An 18,000-nucleotide genomic window follows, 5' to 3' on the forward strand; every position below is an offset into this window, starting at 1 on the left:
TATGTTTCTATGTTATATTTATTACATGGTCCACGTTCTTCTCTGCTGTCCCACATCTCTCAATCAGTGTAGGTACGGTTTGTTAAGAAGGGTTGGAAGTTTCTTGGAGGTTTGTTAGGATTGCATTGGGGATGGTGCTATTGGTTACCCCTTCAAGGTAATCCTCAGTTCCCACAATACTGCAACAACACCGTGGTATTGTGAACATACGTACGATCCTTTAGTAACTTACAGTGGGGAGACATTTTTTCCTTTCAGTGTTGCTGTCAGAAGTTGCATTTCAGGAGCAGTGACTCCTTGCTTATTTACCATTGCGTAGTTATATCACTTCTGCGACGTCATTACACAGCAGAGGATTCACAAATAGGCCTTTTAACGATTGGGGAGAAATAGAATTTCTATTACAAGAATGTGTAATTACCTACATAATAAGCCTCAATATTTCATATTACAGTCATTGGCAGATGTGTGGTCTCACTATTTAAAGTAACAGATTAGATTTGCTTCTGGTATTTTAGTGGGGTAAGCTGTGAACAATATATTAATCATATAATTGCAATTTAGGATTGTTAATAGGATAATCTATTGGCCTAGTGGGAAAAAATTGCTGAATCTGACCAATGTCTTAAATGTTCACAATCCTCATAAAAACATAAGAAATTGCCAATCTCGGTCAGACCAAGGGTCCATTAAGCCCAGCATCCTGTTTCCAACAGAGGCCAAACCCGGCCATAAGAACCTGGCAAGTACCCAAACATTAAGTAGATCCCATGCTACTGATGCAATTAATAGCAGTGGTTATTCCCTAAGTATAATTGATTAATAGCCATTAATGGACTTCTCCTCCAAGAACTTATCCAAACCTTTTTTGAACCCAGGTACACTAACTTCACTAATCACATCCTCTGGCAACAAATTCCAGAGCTTTATTGTGCATTGTGTGAAAAAGAATTTTCTCAGATTAGTCTTAAATGTGCTACTTGCTAACTTCATGTTCCCTGTACGTACTCGGATCAGTCCAGACCATGGGTTGAGCCTCCTGTCCAGCAGGTGGAGACAGACCAAAACTGAAAGGGTGTCCTATATGAGGACAGAGCCTACCCTGTAGCCCTTCAGTATTTGTCTGTCTCCAGCAGGTGGAACAGCTCACCCTGTGGTTCCCTCTTTGCCTTATTCTCTGTCCCTTTGGGGATTCTTTCTACTTTTTCTTCTTAACGCTGTCTGGATCAAGCAAGTATTCTTTATTGATTTAAAAAAAAAATAGAGCTTGTGTGAAGTTTGTGGATAGTTTCTACAGGAGACAGTTCCTGTCTCCTTGCTCTTGCGGGGGCCTAGGGAGGCTCTGCCCCATGTTTTATATAACCTGGCTCCCTGTTCCGGGTGGTCCTCGGCTGCAGGGGTGGATATTGGTGTTGCCAGTCACTCCCCCTGTTCAGCAGCTCTCTCCCCCTCTCCCTCCATAAATTTCTCCCTTCACTGGGCTGAATCTTTTTCTAAGGCTGCCTGCTGGGATCCTTTCCCTGTCTTGTCAAAAAAAAAAAAGGGAGCAAGTTCTCTCCATTACTTTTAAAGTTTTGCAGCCTCTGAGAGTTTAGGAGCGTGCAGACCAGTCTCTGCCTCCGCCCCGCAGCCCAGCTGACTTTAAGTGCTGCGCCTCCCCCACCTCGGAGCCCTGCCGAGATCCCCGCTGTGTCTGCCTCCCCCACCTCGGAGCCCTGCCGAGATCCCCGCTGTGTCTGCCTCCCCCACCTCGGAGCCCTGCCCAGATCCCCGCTGTGTCTGCCTCCCCCATCTCGGAGCCCTGCCCAGATCCCCGCTGTGTCTGGCTCCCCCACCTCGGAGCCCTGCCCAGATCCCCGCTGTGTCTGGCTCCCCCACCTCGGAGCCCTGCCCAGATCCCCGCTGTGTCTGCCTCCCCCACCTCGGAGCCCTGCCCAGATCCCCGCTGTGTCTGCCTCCCCCACCTCGGAGCCCTGCCCAGATCCCCGCTGTGTCTGGCTCCCCCACCTCGGAGCCCTGCCCAGATCCCCGCTGTGTCTGGCTCCCCCACCTCGGAGCCCTGCCCAGATCCCCGCTGTGTCTGGCTCCCCCACCTCGGAGCCCTGCCCAGATCCCCGCTGTGTCTGCCTCCCCCACCTCGGAGCCCTGCCCATATCCCCGCTGTGTCTGCCTCCCCCACCTCGGAGCCTTGCCCAGATCCCCGCTGTGTCTGCCTCCCCCACCTCGGAGCCCTGCCCAGATCCCCGCTGTGTCTGCCTCCCCCACCTCGGAGCCCTGCCCAGATCCCCGCTGTGTCTGGCTCGTGGGGATTCCTCCTTGCGTCTCTCTAGACAGGGACTTTGTTCTAAATGTTTGCTAGGGGGGAGGGGGGGGGGAAGGTTCCTTAGATGCCCTCAGGACCCCAATCCAGATCTTCTCAACGTTTGGCCACGCCGTTCCTGGGCCGTCAAACCGCGGGAACAGCGGTCATTTTAGTTTTTTCTGCTGCTTCATTTTCAGAGCAGCCTGAGCCACAGGACCTGATTTTCTTGGACCCCCCCCCCCAACCCCCCTGGGGGCATTTAGACCCCATTTTTCAACTGATTTTGTGCTTTTGTTGCACAAATCTTACTTGGCAAGTTTACAAGAGGAGGCGGACCCCCCCTCCTGCCCCCCCCCCCTCGGCTCAGGTCCCTCAGCTCCCTGTTCCTCCCTCTCCTGCGGCTCCGGGTGGTCAGGGCATTGCAGGTCTGCATGGTTCCAGGGACGACCCCCCCCCCTGCCTTCCCAGGACCCAGATCAGGATTCGGACTCGGCTGATGTCCCTCCGCCCCTGGAGGGGGACGACCCCCGGGTCCTCCGCCTCTTTCGTAGGGAGGAACTGGAGCCCCTTCTTCCCTTCATCTCCCAAGAATCGGGGATTGACTGTCCCCCAGTGGACAAGTTTTCGGCAGCGATGCCAGCTTCCTCAGACCCGGTCCTGGCGGGGCTCAGGGCTCTGCCGTGCTCTTTTCCTTTCCACCCCATGCACAAATTAATGCTCCTCAGGGAATGGCAGGCCCCCGAGTCGGGTCTTCAGGTCGGGAGGGCCATGGAAAAGCTTTATCCCCTTCCGGAGGAGGGTTTAGATTTATTGAAGATGCCTAAGGTAGACTCCTCTGTGACGGCGGTCACTAAACACATCACCATCCCGGTGGTAGGGGCTACAGCCTTGAGGGATGTCCAAGATCGTAAGCTGGAATCCCATCTCAAGTGCATTTTTGAAATCCTGGCCTTGGGTGTTCGGGCATCGATTTGCAGCAGTCTCATGCAGCGGGCAAGTCTTAGGTGGGTCCAACAATTACTCAGCACCCAGGACCTCCCACCAGAGGCAAAGCAGGCTGACAGGTTAGAAGGCGCTATAGCTTATGGGGCATATGCCCTATACGATTTGTTCCACGAGCAGGCGAAGGCGATGGCTTCGGCGGTCTCGGCACAATGGCTCCTCTGGCTCTGCCATTGGGCGGCTGATTCGTCTTCCAAGGCATGGCTGGGTACTCTCCCTTTCAAAGGTAAGTTGTTCTTTGGGGAGGACCTGGAGCAGCTTATTAAGTTCTTGGGGGAAAACAAGGTTCATAAGTTGCCTGAGGACCGCCCGAAACAGGCTAGATCCTTTTCCATACTCGTACCTGCTTCAGGGGCCAACGTAGATATCAACCGAGAGCAAGGGGTGCCTTCTCTACGGGAACTTCCTCTAGGTACCAGTCCTGGCCCCAGTCCTTTCGAGGACGTCGGCCCTTCTGAGATCCCACGCCCAAGCCCACCTCCCAATGAGAATCCGCCGGTCCATCCCTCCTCCGTTCCCAACTTAGGTGGTTGTTTCTCTCTGTTCGTGGAAGAATAGGCCAAAATCACGTCTGACAAGTGGGTCCTTGAAACCATAGACAAAGGCCATGCCTTAGTTTGCTCACGACATCCCGGACCTATACATGGTATCTTCGTGCGGCCACCGGAAGCGGCCTGCTGTGACTCGGACACTTACCAGGCTCCAGAGACTGGGGGCCGTCATCCCGGTTCCGGTAGCAAAACAGGGAGCAGGCCAATATTCTATCTACTTCGTGGTCCCGAAGAAGGACTACTTTTTCCGCCCCATCCTGGATCTCAAGAGGGTCATCCGGGCCCTCAGGGTGCCCCATTTCCGGATGGAAACCCTTCATGCAGTGATAGCGGCGGTCCATCCCAGAGAATTTCTGGCCTCCCTCGATCTGACGGAGGCCTACCTGCACATACCGATCCATGCCGAACATCAGAAATTTCTCAGATTCCACATCCTGGGTCAACACTTCCAGTTCCGGGCCCAGCTCTTCGGTCTCGCCACGGCACCACGCATGCTTACCAAGGTGATGGTGGTGGTGGCGGCGGCCCTTCGGAAGGACGGGGTGCTGGTTCACCCGCACTTGGACGATAGGGTCTCCGACTTGGCTCGGATTAACCAATGTCATCAGGCGGTGGACTGAGTACTTTCTCTTCTCTCGTCCCTGGGATGGATCGTCAATTTTTCCAAGAGCAATCTCCATCCGACCCAGGTCTTGGAGAGTCTGGGAGGCCCACTTCGATACCCATGTCGGCAAGGTTTTTCTGCTGGACTCGAGAGCTTTCAAGCTGCTGGATCAGGTTCAGAGCTTCCTCTCCATCCCTCTTCCCACGGCGTGGGATTATCTGCAGGTCCTGGGGACCATGGCTTCCACGATCGACCTGGTCCCTGGGCGTTTGCACATATGCGGCCGTTACAGAGGGCTTTGTTGACCCGTTGACGGCCGGTATCTAAACAGTTTCAGATGTAGCTCCTGCTTTCCGCTCTGCCATCAGTGACTTACAATGGTGGCTTTCTCTCAAGCACCTCCTTCGTGGAATGTCCCTTCGGACACCGCAGTGGATGGTAGTCATGATGGATGCCAGCCTTTCTGATTGGGGTGCAGTTTCAGTCCCAAACCACGCAGGGGCGCTGGTCCCCAACTCAGTCTCGCTGGCACATCAACCGCCTGGAGATTCGTGCGGTTCGCCTGGCGCTCAAGGCATTCCTCTCACTACTTCGGTGACGAGCAGTCCGGGTGCTCTCGGACAACTCTACCACCGTGGCAAACATCAATCGCCAGGGGGGCACCAGGAGTTGGCTAGTGGCCCTCGAAGCAAGTTGACTCCTCGCGTGGGTGGAGCAACACCTGGACTGCCTCGCAGCGTCTCACATTGCGGGCAACGAGAATGTTCAAGCAGACTTCTTGAGTTGTCAACGCCTGGACCCAGGCGAGTGGGTGTTGTCGGACGACCCCCATGGCCCTAATCATCAGCAGGTGGTGTCCCCCACTCCTAGACTTGATAGCAACCCTGACCAATGCCAAGGCTCCCTGGTTCTTCAGCCGCCGGAGGGAACACTGCTCGGAAGGAGTGGATGCTCTGGCCCTTCCGTGGCCGCATGGCGTTCTTCTGTACGTATTTCCTCCCTGGCCCCTCATAGGGAGAGTGCTCAGACGGATAGAACTTCACAGCAGTCCAGTCATCCTCGCAGGCCATGGTTCGCGGACATACTCAATCTCGCTTCGGACGGTCCCCTCCGCCTCTGACATCTTCAATACCTTCTCCGCCAAGGTCCCGTATTTTTCGAATAGGCGGATCGCTTTTGTCTTGCGGCTTGGCTTTTGAACGGCGAAGGTTGAGACGGAGGGGATATGCCGTGGACGTCATTTCCACTATTTTGTGGGCTTGCAAAACTTCTATGTCCCTCGCCTATGTCCGAGTGTGGAAGGTCTTTGAAATGGTCTGCGAGGAAGCAGGCGTTAAGGTACGTTCGGCTTCAGTCTCGCTAGTCCTCTCTTTTCTCCAGCGTGGCCTCTGTAAGGGTCTCTCCTTTGGCTCGCTCCATGTACAGGTGTCTGCCCTAGGTTCTCTCTTGGGAAGCCTCGAAGGCCACGCGGTTGCGTCTCATCTGGATGTTGTCCGTTTTCTCAAAGGGGTCAAACATTTGAAGCCGCCGTTGCATTCCACTTGTCCCTCGTGGAGTTTCAATCTGGTCCTCCGGTCTCTTTGTCAGGCTCCCTTTGAGCCCCTTCGCCGTTCTACCCTTAAGGATTTGACGCTGAAGGCAGTGTTTTTGGTTTCTATTTGCTTCGCTAGATGGGTGTCTGAGATCCAAGCGTTGTCTTGCCGTGAGCCCTTCCTACGTTTCTCAGACTCTGGGGTCCCTCTTAAGACGGTCCCGTCATTCCTTTCGAAGGTTGTGTCTTCTTTTCATGTCAACCAGTCAGTGGAGCTCCCCGCGTTTTCTCCTACAGACATTGCGAGTCCCGGAGGGGAGGATCTCTGCCATCTAGATGTAAAACGTGTTCTCACGCGTTATCTGGAGGTGACTAATGACTTTCGAGTTTCCGATCATCTCTTCGTCTTATGGAGTGGCCCCAACCGGGGCAACCAGGCCTATAAGACTGATATCTCGCTGGTTGAAGGAAGCGATCTCTTTGGCCTACATCTGTCAGGGACGTTCGGTCCCGGAGGGTCTCAAGGCCCATTCCTTGCGCGCTCAGGCGGCTTCCTGGGCGGAAAGCCAGTCAGTCTCCACGCAGGAAAGTATTCTAAACATCAGAATCACAGAACATATAGAAAGACATGGTTTAATGGAACAAAGTCAGCATGGCTTTACCCAGGGCAAGTCTTGCCTCACAAATCTGCTTCACTCATTTGAAGGAGTTAATAAACATGTGGATAAAGGTGAACCTGTAGATGTAGTATACTTGGATTTTCAGAAGGCGTTTGACAATGTTTCTCATGAGAGGCTTCTAGGAAAAGTAAAAAGTCATGGGATAGGTGGTGATGTCCTTTCGTGGATTGCAAACTGGCTAAAAGACAGGAAACAGAGAGTAGGATTAAATGGGCAATTTTCTCAGTGGAAGGGAGTGGTCAGTGGAGTGCCTCGGGGATCTGTATTGGGACCCTTACTTTTCAATCTAACTAGATAAACGACGCTTGACCGACGTGCCGCAAATGCGCAGTAGAGAGCAGCTCTACTGCGCATGTGCGGGCGAGCACGTCTGTCTTAGGCAGCGTAAAAAAAACAAAAAAACATGGCGGCGGTAGCGGGCAGCGGCCAGTAGCGAGGGAGGGAGGCAAGGCGAGAGAGGGAGGGAGGGAGGGACTGAGGGAGGGACTGGGAGGGAGGGACTGAGTGAGGGGGAGGGACTGGGAGGGAGGGACTGAGTGAGGGGGAGGAAGGAGTGGGTGAGGTGAGAGTCAGGGATGTGCGTAAGGGGGAGAGGGAGAATGAGGGAGAGGTGAGAGACAGGGCCGCAGCGGCGGCGGCGGCGAAGACGGGCGGCAGCAGTGAGGGAGGAGAGAGAGAGGGAGGGACTGACTGAGTGAGAGGGAGGGAGTGGGACTGAGTGAGAGGGAGGGAGGGAGTGGGACTGAGAGGGAGGGAGGGAGTGGGACTGAGGGGGAGGGGGGACTGAGTGAGGGGGGAGGGAGTGAGTGGGACTGAGGGAGGGAGTGGGACAGGGACTGAGGGAGAGGAGGAGGGAGTGGGACTGAGGGAGAGGAGGGAGGGAGTGGGACTGAGGGAGAGTGAGTGGGACAGAGAGGGGGAGGGACTGAGTGAGAGTGAGTGGGACTGAGAGGGGGAGGGACTGAGTGAGAGTGAGGGACTGAGAGGGGGAGGGAGTGAGTGAGACTGAGTGGGAGGGAGAGAGGGGGGAGGGACTGAGTGGGAGGGAGGGACTGAGAAAGGAGAGGGAGGGTGGGGAGGAGTGGGTGAGTGTGAGGGAGGGAGGTAGGGGGTGGTGAAGAGTGAGGGGAGAGAGAATGAGGGGGAGGTGAGAGACAGAGGGATGTAGCCCGTTTTAACGGGCTTAACGGCTTGTATATTTATAAATGATCTGGAAAGAAATACGACAAGTGAGGTTATCAAATTTGCGGATGATACAAAATTATTCAGAATACTTAAATCACAAGCGGATTGTGATAAATTGCAGGAAGACCACCCAAGAAAGAGATCTGGGCATCATAGTGGATAATACTTTATAATCGTCGGCTCAGTGTGCTGCAGCAGTCAAAAAAGCAAACAATGTTAGGAATTATTAGAAAGGGAATGGTGAATACAATGGAAAATGTCATAATGCCTCTGTATCGCTCCATGGTGAGACCGCACCTTGAATACTGTGTACAATTCTGGTCGCTGCATCTCAAAAAAGATATAATTGCGATGGAGAAGGTACAGAGAAGGGAGACCAAAATGATAAAGGGGATGGAACAGCTCCCCTATGAGGAAAGGCTGAAGAGGTTAGGGCTGTTCAGCTTGGAGAAGAGACGACTGAGGGGGGATATGATAGAGGTGTTTAAGATCATGAGAGGTCTAGAATGGGTAAATGTGAATCGGTTATTTACACTTTCGGATAAAAGAAGGTCTAGGGAGCATTCCATCAAGTTAGTATGTGGCACATTTTAAGACTAATAGGAGAAAATTATTTTTCACTCATCGCGCAACACCAATCCCTGTAGCAACACAGCTTGCTCTCCAGAGTAGGTTCCATTTACCATCACACGCTGTAATCCTCGCCACCACCTTGGTGCTCACTCCCAAGCTTCTCATTTTTATTCACGTCTCCTATGGAGGACAGTATCAAAAGCATTGCTGAAATCCAAGTAGATCACATTGAGCGCTTTTTCCTCAATCCAATTTCCTAGTCACTCAATCAAAAAAATCAATAAGAATTGTCTCACAGGACCTTCCCCTGGTGAATCCATGCTGCCTTGGGTCCAGGAACCCACTGGATTGAGATATTTCACTATTCTCTCTTTCAGCAGTGACTCCATTACTTTTCCCACCACCGAGGTGAGGGTAACCGGTCTGTAGTTTCCAGCCTCCTCTCTGTTCCCACTCTTGTGAAGCGGGACCACCACCGCTCTTCTCCAATCACTCGGCACCACTCCCGTTTCTAGGGATCTATTGAACAGGTCACACAGCGGAGCCGCCAGCACATCTCTGAGCTGCCCTCACTATCCTGGGATGAACCTCATCAGGCCCCATGGCTTTGTCCACTTTCAGTTTCTCCAGCTCTTCCCATACATTCTCTACTGTAAATAGAGTTACATCTACTCCACTCCCCTCCCCTCCAGTTTCTTGTTGTGTAGAGATGGTCCTTCTCCAGGGTCCTCTTTAGTGAACACCAAACTGAACTATTCATTTAATATTTGTGCCATTTCTTCATCTCTCTCCACACATTGATCCTTTTCACCTTTCAATTTCCCTTTACCACTTTGACCTTTTCTCCTTTCTCTGATGTATCTGAAAAATGTTTTGTCACCTCTCTTTACCTCTTTGGTGATCCTTTCTTCTGCTTGACTTTTTGCCGTCTTGATTACTTTCTTCTTCTCCCTCAGTTCCACCAGATATTCTTCCCTGTCTTCCTCTTTTTGGGATCCTTTATACTTCTTGAACGCTGTTCTCTTAGCTTTTATTTTTCAGCCTCCTCCTTTGAGAACCAGATCAGTTTTATTTCTCTTACTTTGTCTACTTTTCTAACGCACAGATTTCTTCCTTTCAGTCTGGCTCACTGTTGCTCCCCCTCTCCCATCTTCTCCGTGGCTTCCAGTTCTTCCTCTAGGAACATTTCCTTGTTGACAAAGTCTGTATTTGTGAAATTGAAAACTCAGTTCTTTGTGTGTCTTCTCGGTATCCTCTTTGTGATATCAGACCACACCGTCTGATGGTCACTGGTGCTCAGGTGGGAACTACTTGGACATCTGAGACATTATCCCCATTGTGAGCCCCAGGTTAAGTATCTCACCCTCCCTCCTGCTAATGTGACTGTTCCCACAGCTCCCTCTGTATCTCCAGGTTTATGCATTGCTGTAATTAACCTCTCTCACCATGTCTTAGGGAACTGGTTTTACTGGTACTTCTGGGATTTGAGCATTTCATTTCATATCCCCTCTAGGCCTCTTGCTTTTAAGATTGTGAAAGGAGACGCCCGAGGTGCTTGGTGTTCAGTTTGAGATGTGTGTGTTCTGGTTTAGTGGACAATCATTCCCTTGCTGTTCTGTGTTTATATCTAGAGCCGATGGGTGGGAATGAGCTCTTAGGAAACTGTTAATCTTCAGTTTTACTGCTGATAACGTGCACTACTTGGGTAAAATGTACTTTGGAGGGAGTTTGATAGATAAAAGTGAGATGCGGCAGTCATGAAGTGAATCTCTTTGATGTCCGGGTCTCTGCTTGCAGGCTGCCCGGTCCCCTTGGTGTTCACTGTTTGATTGCTAAGTGTAACTCTTTCTTTTATTTGTAGCACGTTGCTGCAGTATTTGGAGAGTGGGAGCTTTGCTGCTGGATTTGACTGGTTTTGCCCCCAGCTGGGACTGTACGTGACATACACTGATGGTATGGAGCAGACGTTAACGCTGCTGCAGGTACGTGAGTGTGATTGCAGGTTTGCTGCTGCTTCCTGTGTGCATGGTGGGAAGTAGAGACGTTAGGCATGCGGGCGGCGCTGATCACTCTGTTCTCCTCTTTCTGATGTGCAGGAGCAGGTGAAGAAGAATAAATCCTTTGCACGGTTTAAGAAGCTCCAGGAGTCTCGCTCGGAATTCCAGGGCCTGATGCTGGAGGAGCTGCTGCCTCGGCCCTTGCAACGTATCCATCAGTGAGTGTGCGCGAGGAGGGGGCTGCGCTGAGTGTTGTGACTGGCATTGCAGATACAGGAAAGCAGAGTTCTGCGTCTGGGGGATACTCTTGTTTTCGTGATGTCAGGGGGTTGGCAGGGGACACACAGAGGCCATGAAGCGTGCAGGCTCCCTCCCAGGCTCACGCTAACTCAAAAGGTCAGTAGACTGCATGCTGGTTATCCCAGGAATCAGCAGTGTTTTCCCATGAATTAGCCGTGCTGTCTGGGACGTCCTGCAGGCGGCCGGGTAGCAGAAGATAGCATTCCCTTTACAACGAGGCTCCAATCTCCTGCCACCCGCTCATCTCCAAATTTATGAAAGGTGTTCTACGCCTGCTGCCTCCGATCTGGAAACCTCCAGTCTCATGGGACCTAAACGTAGTCTTGGAGTAACTAAAGCTTCCACCCTTCGAGCCTCTGGACACTTGTCACCCCAGATTCCTCTTCTGGAAGGTGCTATTCCTAGTTACCCTGACCTCAGCGAGGCGCGTCAACGAGCTGCAAACATTAGTGCACTATTCACCTTACCTAGAATCCTACCATGGTAAGGTCACACTGCGTCCACACCCAGCGTTCCTTCCCAACGTGGTTTCAGTCTTCCACCTCAAGCAGACCATTGCCCTGACCTCAGCGAGGCGCGTCAACGAGCTGCAAACATTAGTGAACTATTCACCTTACCTAGAATCCTACCATGGTAAGGTCACACTGCGTCCACACCCAGCGTTCCTTCCCAAGGTGGTTTCAGTCTTCCACCTCAAGCAGACCATTGCCCTGACCTCAGCGAGGCGCGTCAACGAGCTGCAAACATTAGTGCACTATTCACCTTACCTAGAATCCTACCATGATAAGGTCACACTGCGTCCACACCCAGCATTCCTTCCCAAGGTGGTTTCAGTCTTCTACCTCAAGCAGACCATTGCCCTGACCTCAGCGAGGCGCGTCAACGAGCTGCAAACATTAGTGCACTATTCACCTTACCTAGAATCCTACCATGGTAAGGTCACACTGCGTCCACACCCAGCGTTCCTTCTCAAGGTGGTTTCAGTCTTCTACCTCAAGCAGACCATTGCCCTTCTGACCTTTTTTCCAAAGCCACACAATAACGATGGCGAATGGAGACTCCATATGTTGGACTGCAAGCATGTGCTCACTTTCTATAAACATCGGACTCCACTCTACGCATTGAGCCTCCCAGCTTTTCGCCTCATTCAGCCCGAATGCCCCGGGACTTCCAGTTTCCAAAAGAACCCTTTCGTCCTGGATCTCAAACTGCATTCAGTTTTGCTATCAGAAACATTTGGAAGCCTTGGCAACCTCCCCTAAGGCAGCTTCCATCACACACCTTCATGAGGTACCCATTCTGGACATCTGTGCGGCTGCCACCTGGTCTTCGCTAAACATGTTCACAGCCCACTACTGCCTGGAAAAGCAGACCGCGGCAGACGTGGACATGGGCAGAACTATCCTCAAATTGGGCACTTCTTGAACACTGAACAGCCAGCAGACAAAGAACTGTCCACCTCCATTCTCTACTGTCTTGAGCGCCCTATTTGACCTCACTGTCAGGACATACTCAGAGACTTTGCGCTCAGCACATCAGCTGGGGACTCCCAGATAACACGGCTAATTCATGCTACTTTTCTACAGGAAAAGGGCGAGTTTGCTTACCGTAAACGGTATTTTCCGTAGATAGCAGGATGAATTAGCCAAGCTGACCCTCCCACCTCCCCAGACAGTTGTTCCACTGCCATCTTGCTTGGAAAAGGACTGAGGAGGACCGGGGCTGTGTGGGAACATCCACGCAGGTGCACTGCTACAAAAACAAAAACACCCTCTCTTCTAAGAGAGCTCCACCACCTGCCGCCCGGAGGTCGCCCCAGACAGCAGGGTTAATTTATCCTGCTATCTACGGAAAACACCGTGTATGGTAAGGAAACTTGCTCATTTCCCCAAGTCCACTTTAAGAACATGTCATACTTGGTCAGACCAAGGATCTATCAGTGGCCAATCCAGGCCATAAGAATCTGGCAAGTGCCCGAAAACTAAGTCTATTCCATGTAACCATTGCTAATGGCAGTGACTATTCTCTAAGTGAACTTAATTAATAGCAGGTAATGGACTTCTCCTCCAAGAACTTATCCAATCCTTTTTTAAACACAGCTACACTAACTGCACTAACCACATCCTCTGGCAACAAATTCCAGAGTTTAATTGTGCATTGAGTGAAAAAGAACTTTCTCCGATTAGTTTTAAATGTGCCCCATGCTAACTTCATGGAGTGCCCCCTAGTCTTTCTACTATCCGAAAGAGTAAATAACCGATTCACATCTACCCGTTCTAGACCTCTCATGATTTTAAACACCGGTCCAAGTACAGATCCCTGAGGCACTCCACTGTTTACCCTTTTCCACTGAGAAAATTGACCATTTAATCCTACTCTCTGTTTCCTGTCTTTTAACCAGTTTGTAATCCACAAAAGGACATAGTCTCCTATCCCATGACTTTTTAGTTTTCTTAGAAGCCTCTCATGAGGGACTTTGTCAAATGCCTTCTGAAAATCCAAATACACTACATCTACCGGTTCACCTTTATCCATGTTTATTAATCCCTTCAAAAAAATGAAGCAGATTTGTTAGGCAAGACTTCCCTTGGGTAAATCCATGTTGACTGTGTTCCATTAAATCATGTCTTTCTATATGCTCTACGATTTTGATCTTGAGAATAGTTTCCACTATTTTTCCCAGCACTGAGGTCAGGCTCACTGGTCTATAGTTACCCGGATCACCCCTGGAACCCTTTTTAAATATTGGGGTTACATTGGCCACCCTCCAGTCTTCAGGTACAATGGATGATTTTAATGATAGGTTACAAAGTTTAACTAATAGATCAGAAATTTCATTTTTGAGTTCCTTCAGAACCCTAGGATGCATACCATCCGGTCCAGGTGATTTGCTACTCTTTTTAGTTTGTCAATCTGGCCTACTACATCTTCCAGGTTCACAGTGATTTGGTTCAGTTCGTCTGACTCATCACCCCTGAAAATCATCTCTGGAACTGGTATCTCCCCAACATCCTCATTAATAAACACAGACGCAAAGAATTAATTTAGTCTTTCTGCAATGGCCTTATCTTCCCTAAGAGCCCTTTTAACCCCTCTGTCATCTATTGGTCCAATTGACTCCCTCACAGGTTTCTTGTTTCAGATATATTTTAAAATGTTTTTATTATGAGTTTTTGCCTCTATGACCAACTTCATTTCAAATTCTTTCTTCGCCTGTCTTATCAATGTTTTACACTTAACTTGACAATGCTTATGTTTTATCCTATTTTCTTCAGATGGATCCTTCCAATTTTTTGAAGGATTTTTTTTTTGGCTAAAATAGCCTCTTTCACCTCACCTTTTAGCCATGACTGTAATCGTTTTGCTTTCCTTCCACCTGTTGTAGAACACAAAATTTAAGTTGTTCTAAAGTGTGCCCATACCCCACCCAATGTTTAACCAAGGGAGCCTCCATCTTACACATGTGGATGCAGCTTCTATATTGGATAATACGAGTCTGAATGGGCGGTATGGTATGCCCAATATATAATTTAGACAAGGGCACATTATCACGTAGATCACCTGATGGGTATTAGTCAAAATTGCCTCTAAGCGTATAAACAAAAGGCAATGTAGGATGTGAAAATGACTGTGTAATCAAAACATGCATGCAAACTGAACACCTGTTGCAGGCATATTGACCACAACGCAATGTGGATAAATCCTCCAGAGAACAGGATGAGACCAATAAATCACGTAAATTACGTCCCCTAGTATGGACAAAAATAGGTCTAACATGTAACGATTTATGTAAAGCTAATATATGCCAATGTTTAAGTATAGTACCCTATGTTTAATGTTTTCTAACTGAAAAAGGAACAACACAAACCAGGCTGATGACGATATTACGATCGGCATATAAGCCTCACTTGTAAGCCTTTTTGACTGCTTTACGGGGATACCCCCTAGATAAAAGTTTATCCTGCATCACCTCTGCCTGAATCTTATATTCCATAGTGGTCTCACATAAATGGCAACGCCGTAAAAACTGACCCACAGGAATATTTGTCCGCAAATTCAAAGGGTGAAAACTCTGATAATGCAATAAGTTGTTCCGATCAGTAGGTTTAGAAAAAAAGTGTGTTTTGGTTTCTGGAGGTATATGAGAGGCTCCAGTGCAGGGGGTTCCAGCTCTGCTTTACCTGTTCGCCCTGGAGAGGGTTTAGGGACTATCTTTGGTTGGGTACAGGTCAATACTGAGGGACTGCAGGTAGCACTGTCTGTTATGTAGCACTGCCCTCAAGGTTTTGTTCTCTGCCTCCATCTGCTGGTAGGGATGAATAAATCCACTTGTCTGGGCTGATCTGTGGTATTATAGGAACGAAAATTAGCAAGTAAGAACCAATTTTCCTCTCTTTCTGGAGATGTGGTGACCAGAACTGCACACAATGCTCATTGTATGGTTTCTCTATGGAGTGATACAGGGTCATTATGATATTCTCTGTTTTATTCTCCATTCCTTTCCTAATAATCCCCAGCACTCTATTTGCTTTCTTGGCTGCTGCTGCACACAATGCTCATTGTATGGTTTCTCTATGGAGTGATACAGAGACATTATGATATTCTCTGTTTTATTCTCCATTCCTTTCCTAATAATCCCCAGCACTCTATTTGCTTTCTTGGCTGCTGCTGCACACAATGCTCATTGTATGGTTTCTCTATGGAGTGATACAGGGTCATTATGATATTCTCTGTTTTATTCTCCATTCCTTTCCTAATAATCCCCAGCACTCTATTTGCTTTCTTGGCTGCTGCTGCACACAATGCTCATTGTATGGTTTATCTATGGATTGATACAGAGGCATTATGATATTCTCTGTTTTATTCTCCATTCCTTTCCTAATAATCCCCAGCATTCTATTTGCTTTCTTGGCTGCTGCTGCACACAGTGCTCATTGTATGGTTTATCTATGGAGTGATACAGAGGCATTATGATATTCTCTGTTTTATTCTCCATTCCTTCCCTAATAATCCCCAGCACTCTATTTGCTTTCTTGGCTGCTGCTGCACACAATGCTCATTGTATGGTTTCTCTATGGAGTGATACAGAGACATTATGATATTTGCTTTCTTGGCTGCTGCTGCACACAATGCTCATTGTATGGTTTCTCTATGGAGTGATACAGAGGCATTATGATATTCTCTGTTTTATTCTCCTTCCTTTCCTAATAATCCCCAGCGCTCTATTTGCTTTCTTGGCTGCTGCTGCACACAATGCTCATTGTATGCTTTCTCTATGGAGTGATACAGAGACATTATGATATTCTCTGTTCCCTGTACGTACCTGGATCAGTCCAGACCATGGGTTATGTCCCCAATCCAGCAGATGGAGTCAGCACAAGCTTCGAGGGGGCGTCACCATAAGTACTACTACTCCCTCTGCAGGAGTTCAGTATCTTCTGACTCCAGCAGATGTGAGTAGGGGACTCAGGGTTTCTCTCCCTGTTGTTGTAAATTAATCTTTTCCCTTTTTGCTTCCTCCTTTTCTGGGCTTCTGCCTAGTTTGTCTGGTGGATGAAGTTTTTCTCTCTTTAAAAAAAAAAAAAAAAAAACAAAAAAAACTCTAATTCAGAGGCAGGCTGTGGGGAGGCGTGGCTTACCCCCTGTGTTTGTTTCCCCGCCCGGTGCTGAATCCTAGTAGTTAGGACGGGGTAAGTGAGATTATATATTTTTTTTTTGTTAGTTTTTCTTTGCAGCTCTCCCCAAGCCCGGGGCCTCGCGGCTGCCAGTGGTGACGGTCTTTCAGCGCTGGTGGCTCGGGCAGCCTCGTGGGCTGCTGGGGCACACAGAAAAGTTTTTCTTCTGCCGGGTTGTGAGGCCAGGAAGGCCCCCCCCCGCGCCGATTTCTTCAGCGGGCAGTGCAGGCTTTCTGGCCCCCCCGCAGTGGCGGTTTTTCGCGCGGTCACCCTCCCGAGCCTCAATTTATTTCTTTCTTTCAGCCGGCGTTGCTCTCGCGGGGTGCTCCCGATGCTGCGGCCGTCGCGTTGCTCGGCCTGCGGCGACCCGGGATCCAGGATCTCCCGCGAGGGCATCTGCGCTCGGTGCCTTCCCGGGGGGGAAGGCACCTCGCGGTCCATCGCCGATTTGGTGTTGCTCTCTGCGATGCCCGGGAGGCGCGGGCCGGCCCCTCCCCCATTCCTGGCGGGAACGGCGGCCATTTTGCAGGCACAGCGCCCTGAGGAGGATCCAGCAGCGCTGGAGGAGGGGGATTCCGATGCGGTTTCTCCGCCGTTTTTGCCGCCGATCTTATTGCCGGAGCAAGGCCCGCAGGGGCAGGGTCCAACGGGGGTCCCCCCCCCCGGAGCCCCCTCGGGCAGGCCGGGGTTTTCCCCGGAGTTTGTTCTTCTGATGCACACAGCTTACCTCCAGGGGTTGGAGGCTCCTGCGGGGCCTCCCCCTCCCAAGATCCCACGGACGTCCCCCCCGGCACAGGCCCCCCCCGCCCCGGCGGGCGCGGGGGCCCCTCATTTTCACCCTCCAGCTCGGGCCCGCCTTGCGTCTGCGGCTGTGGGAGCGGTGTCAGGACCAGCGGATCCGGGGTCTGATCCTCCGGATGGCGGACAAGGGGACTCCATGCCTGAGGGGGACGACCCGCGCACGCTGCGCCTCTTCCAGAGGGACGAGTTGGATGACCTCATTCCACTTATAATTCAGGAATTGGATCTGGACCCACCGCCGGACCCGCCTGCTCCAGTGGCGCCGGCAGTCGTCATTTCTTCAAAGAAGGGGGACCCGGTCCTGGCGGCCCAGGGCTCGGGCTGTTCCCAGTCACGAATCATTCCTGCAGCTCCTCACTGGGGAATGGGACACCCCGGAGGCTTCTCTGAAGGGCAGCCGGGCCATGGAAAAGCTCTACCCCCTGCCGGAGGATTTCCTGGACCTCATCAAGGCTCCAAAAGTGGACTCCGCGGTGTCGGCGGTCACGAAGAGGACGACGATACCGGTGACAGGAGGAGCGGCCTTGCGGGATACGCAAGATCGCAAATTGGAGGTTTTCCTGAAGAGGGTCTTCGAGGTCTCCGCTCTGGGTATGCGGGCAGCAATGTGCAGTTCCCTTGCCCAGAGGGCGAGTCTTCTCTGGGTACAACAGCTGCTCACGTCGCAGGAACTGCCCGCGGAGGAGGCCGCCCAGGCGGACAGACTAGAAGCGGCGGTGGCGTATGGGGCGGATGCTTCATACGACCTGTTTCGGATCCTAGCGAGATCCATGGTGTCGGTAGTGGCAGCACGGCGCCT

The 18,000-nt window shown here is 50.8% G+C and overlaps 1 protein-coding gene across 1 annotated transcript in view; it reads left to right on the forward strand.

The window, feature by feature from the left end:
• ARHGEF39 (Rho guanine nucleotide exchange factor 39) overlaps window positions 1-18,000 on the forward strand; it is a 95,199-nt gene that overhangs the window by 37,110 nt on the left and 40,089 nt on the right. The window contains exons 5-6 of the mRNA XM_029583468.1: window positions 10,290-10,410; window positions 10,525-10,643. Of these exons, the coding sequence (XP_029439328.1) occupies window positions 10,290-10,410; window positions 10,525-10,643 (240 nt within the window). The remainder of the gene's footprint in view (window positions 1-10,289; window positions 10,411-10,524; window positions 10,644-18,000) is intronic.

Source organism: Rhinatrema bivittatum, chromosome 1 (assembly GCF_901001135.1).
Source record: "Rhinatrema bivittatum chromosome 1, aRhiBiv1.1, whole genome shotgun sequence".
In the NCBI taxonomy this organism is placed as follows: domain Eukaryota; kingdom Metazoa; phylum Chordata; class Amphibia; order Gymnophiona; family Rhinatrematidae; genus Rhinatrema; species Rhinatrema bivittatum.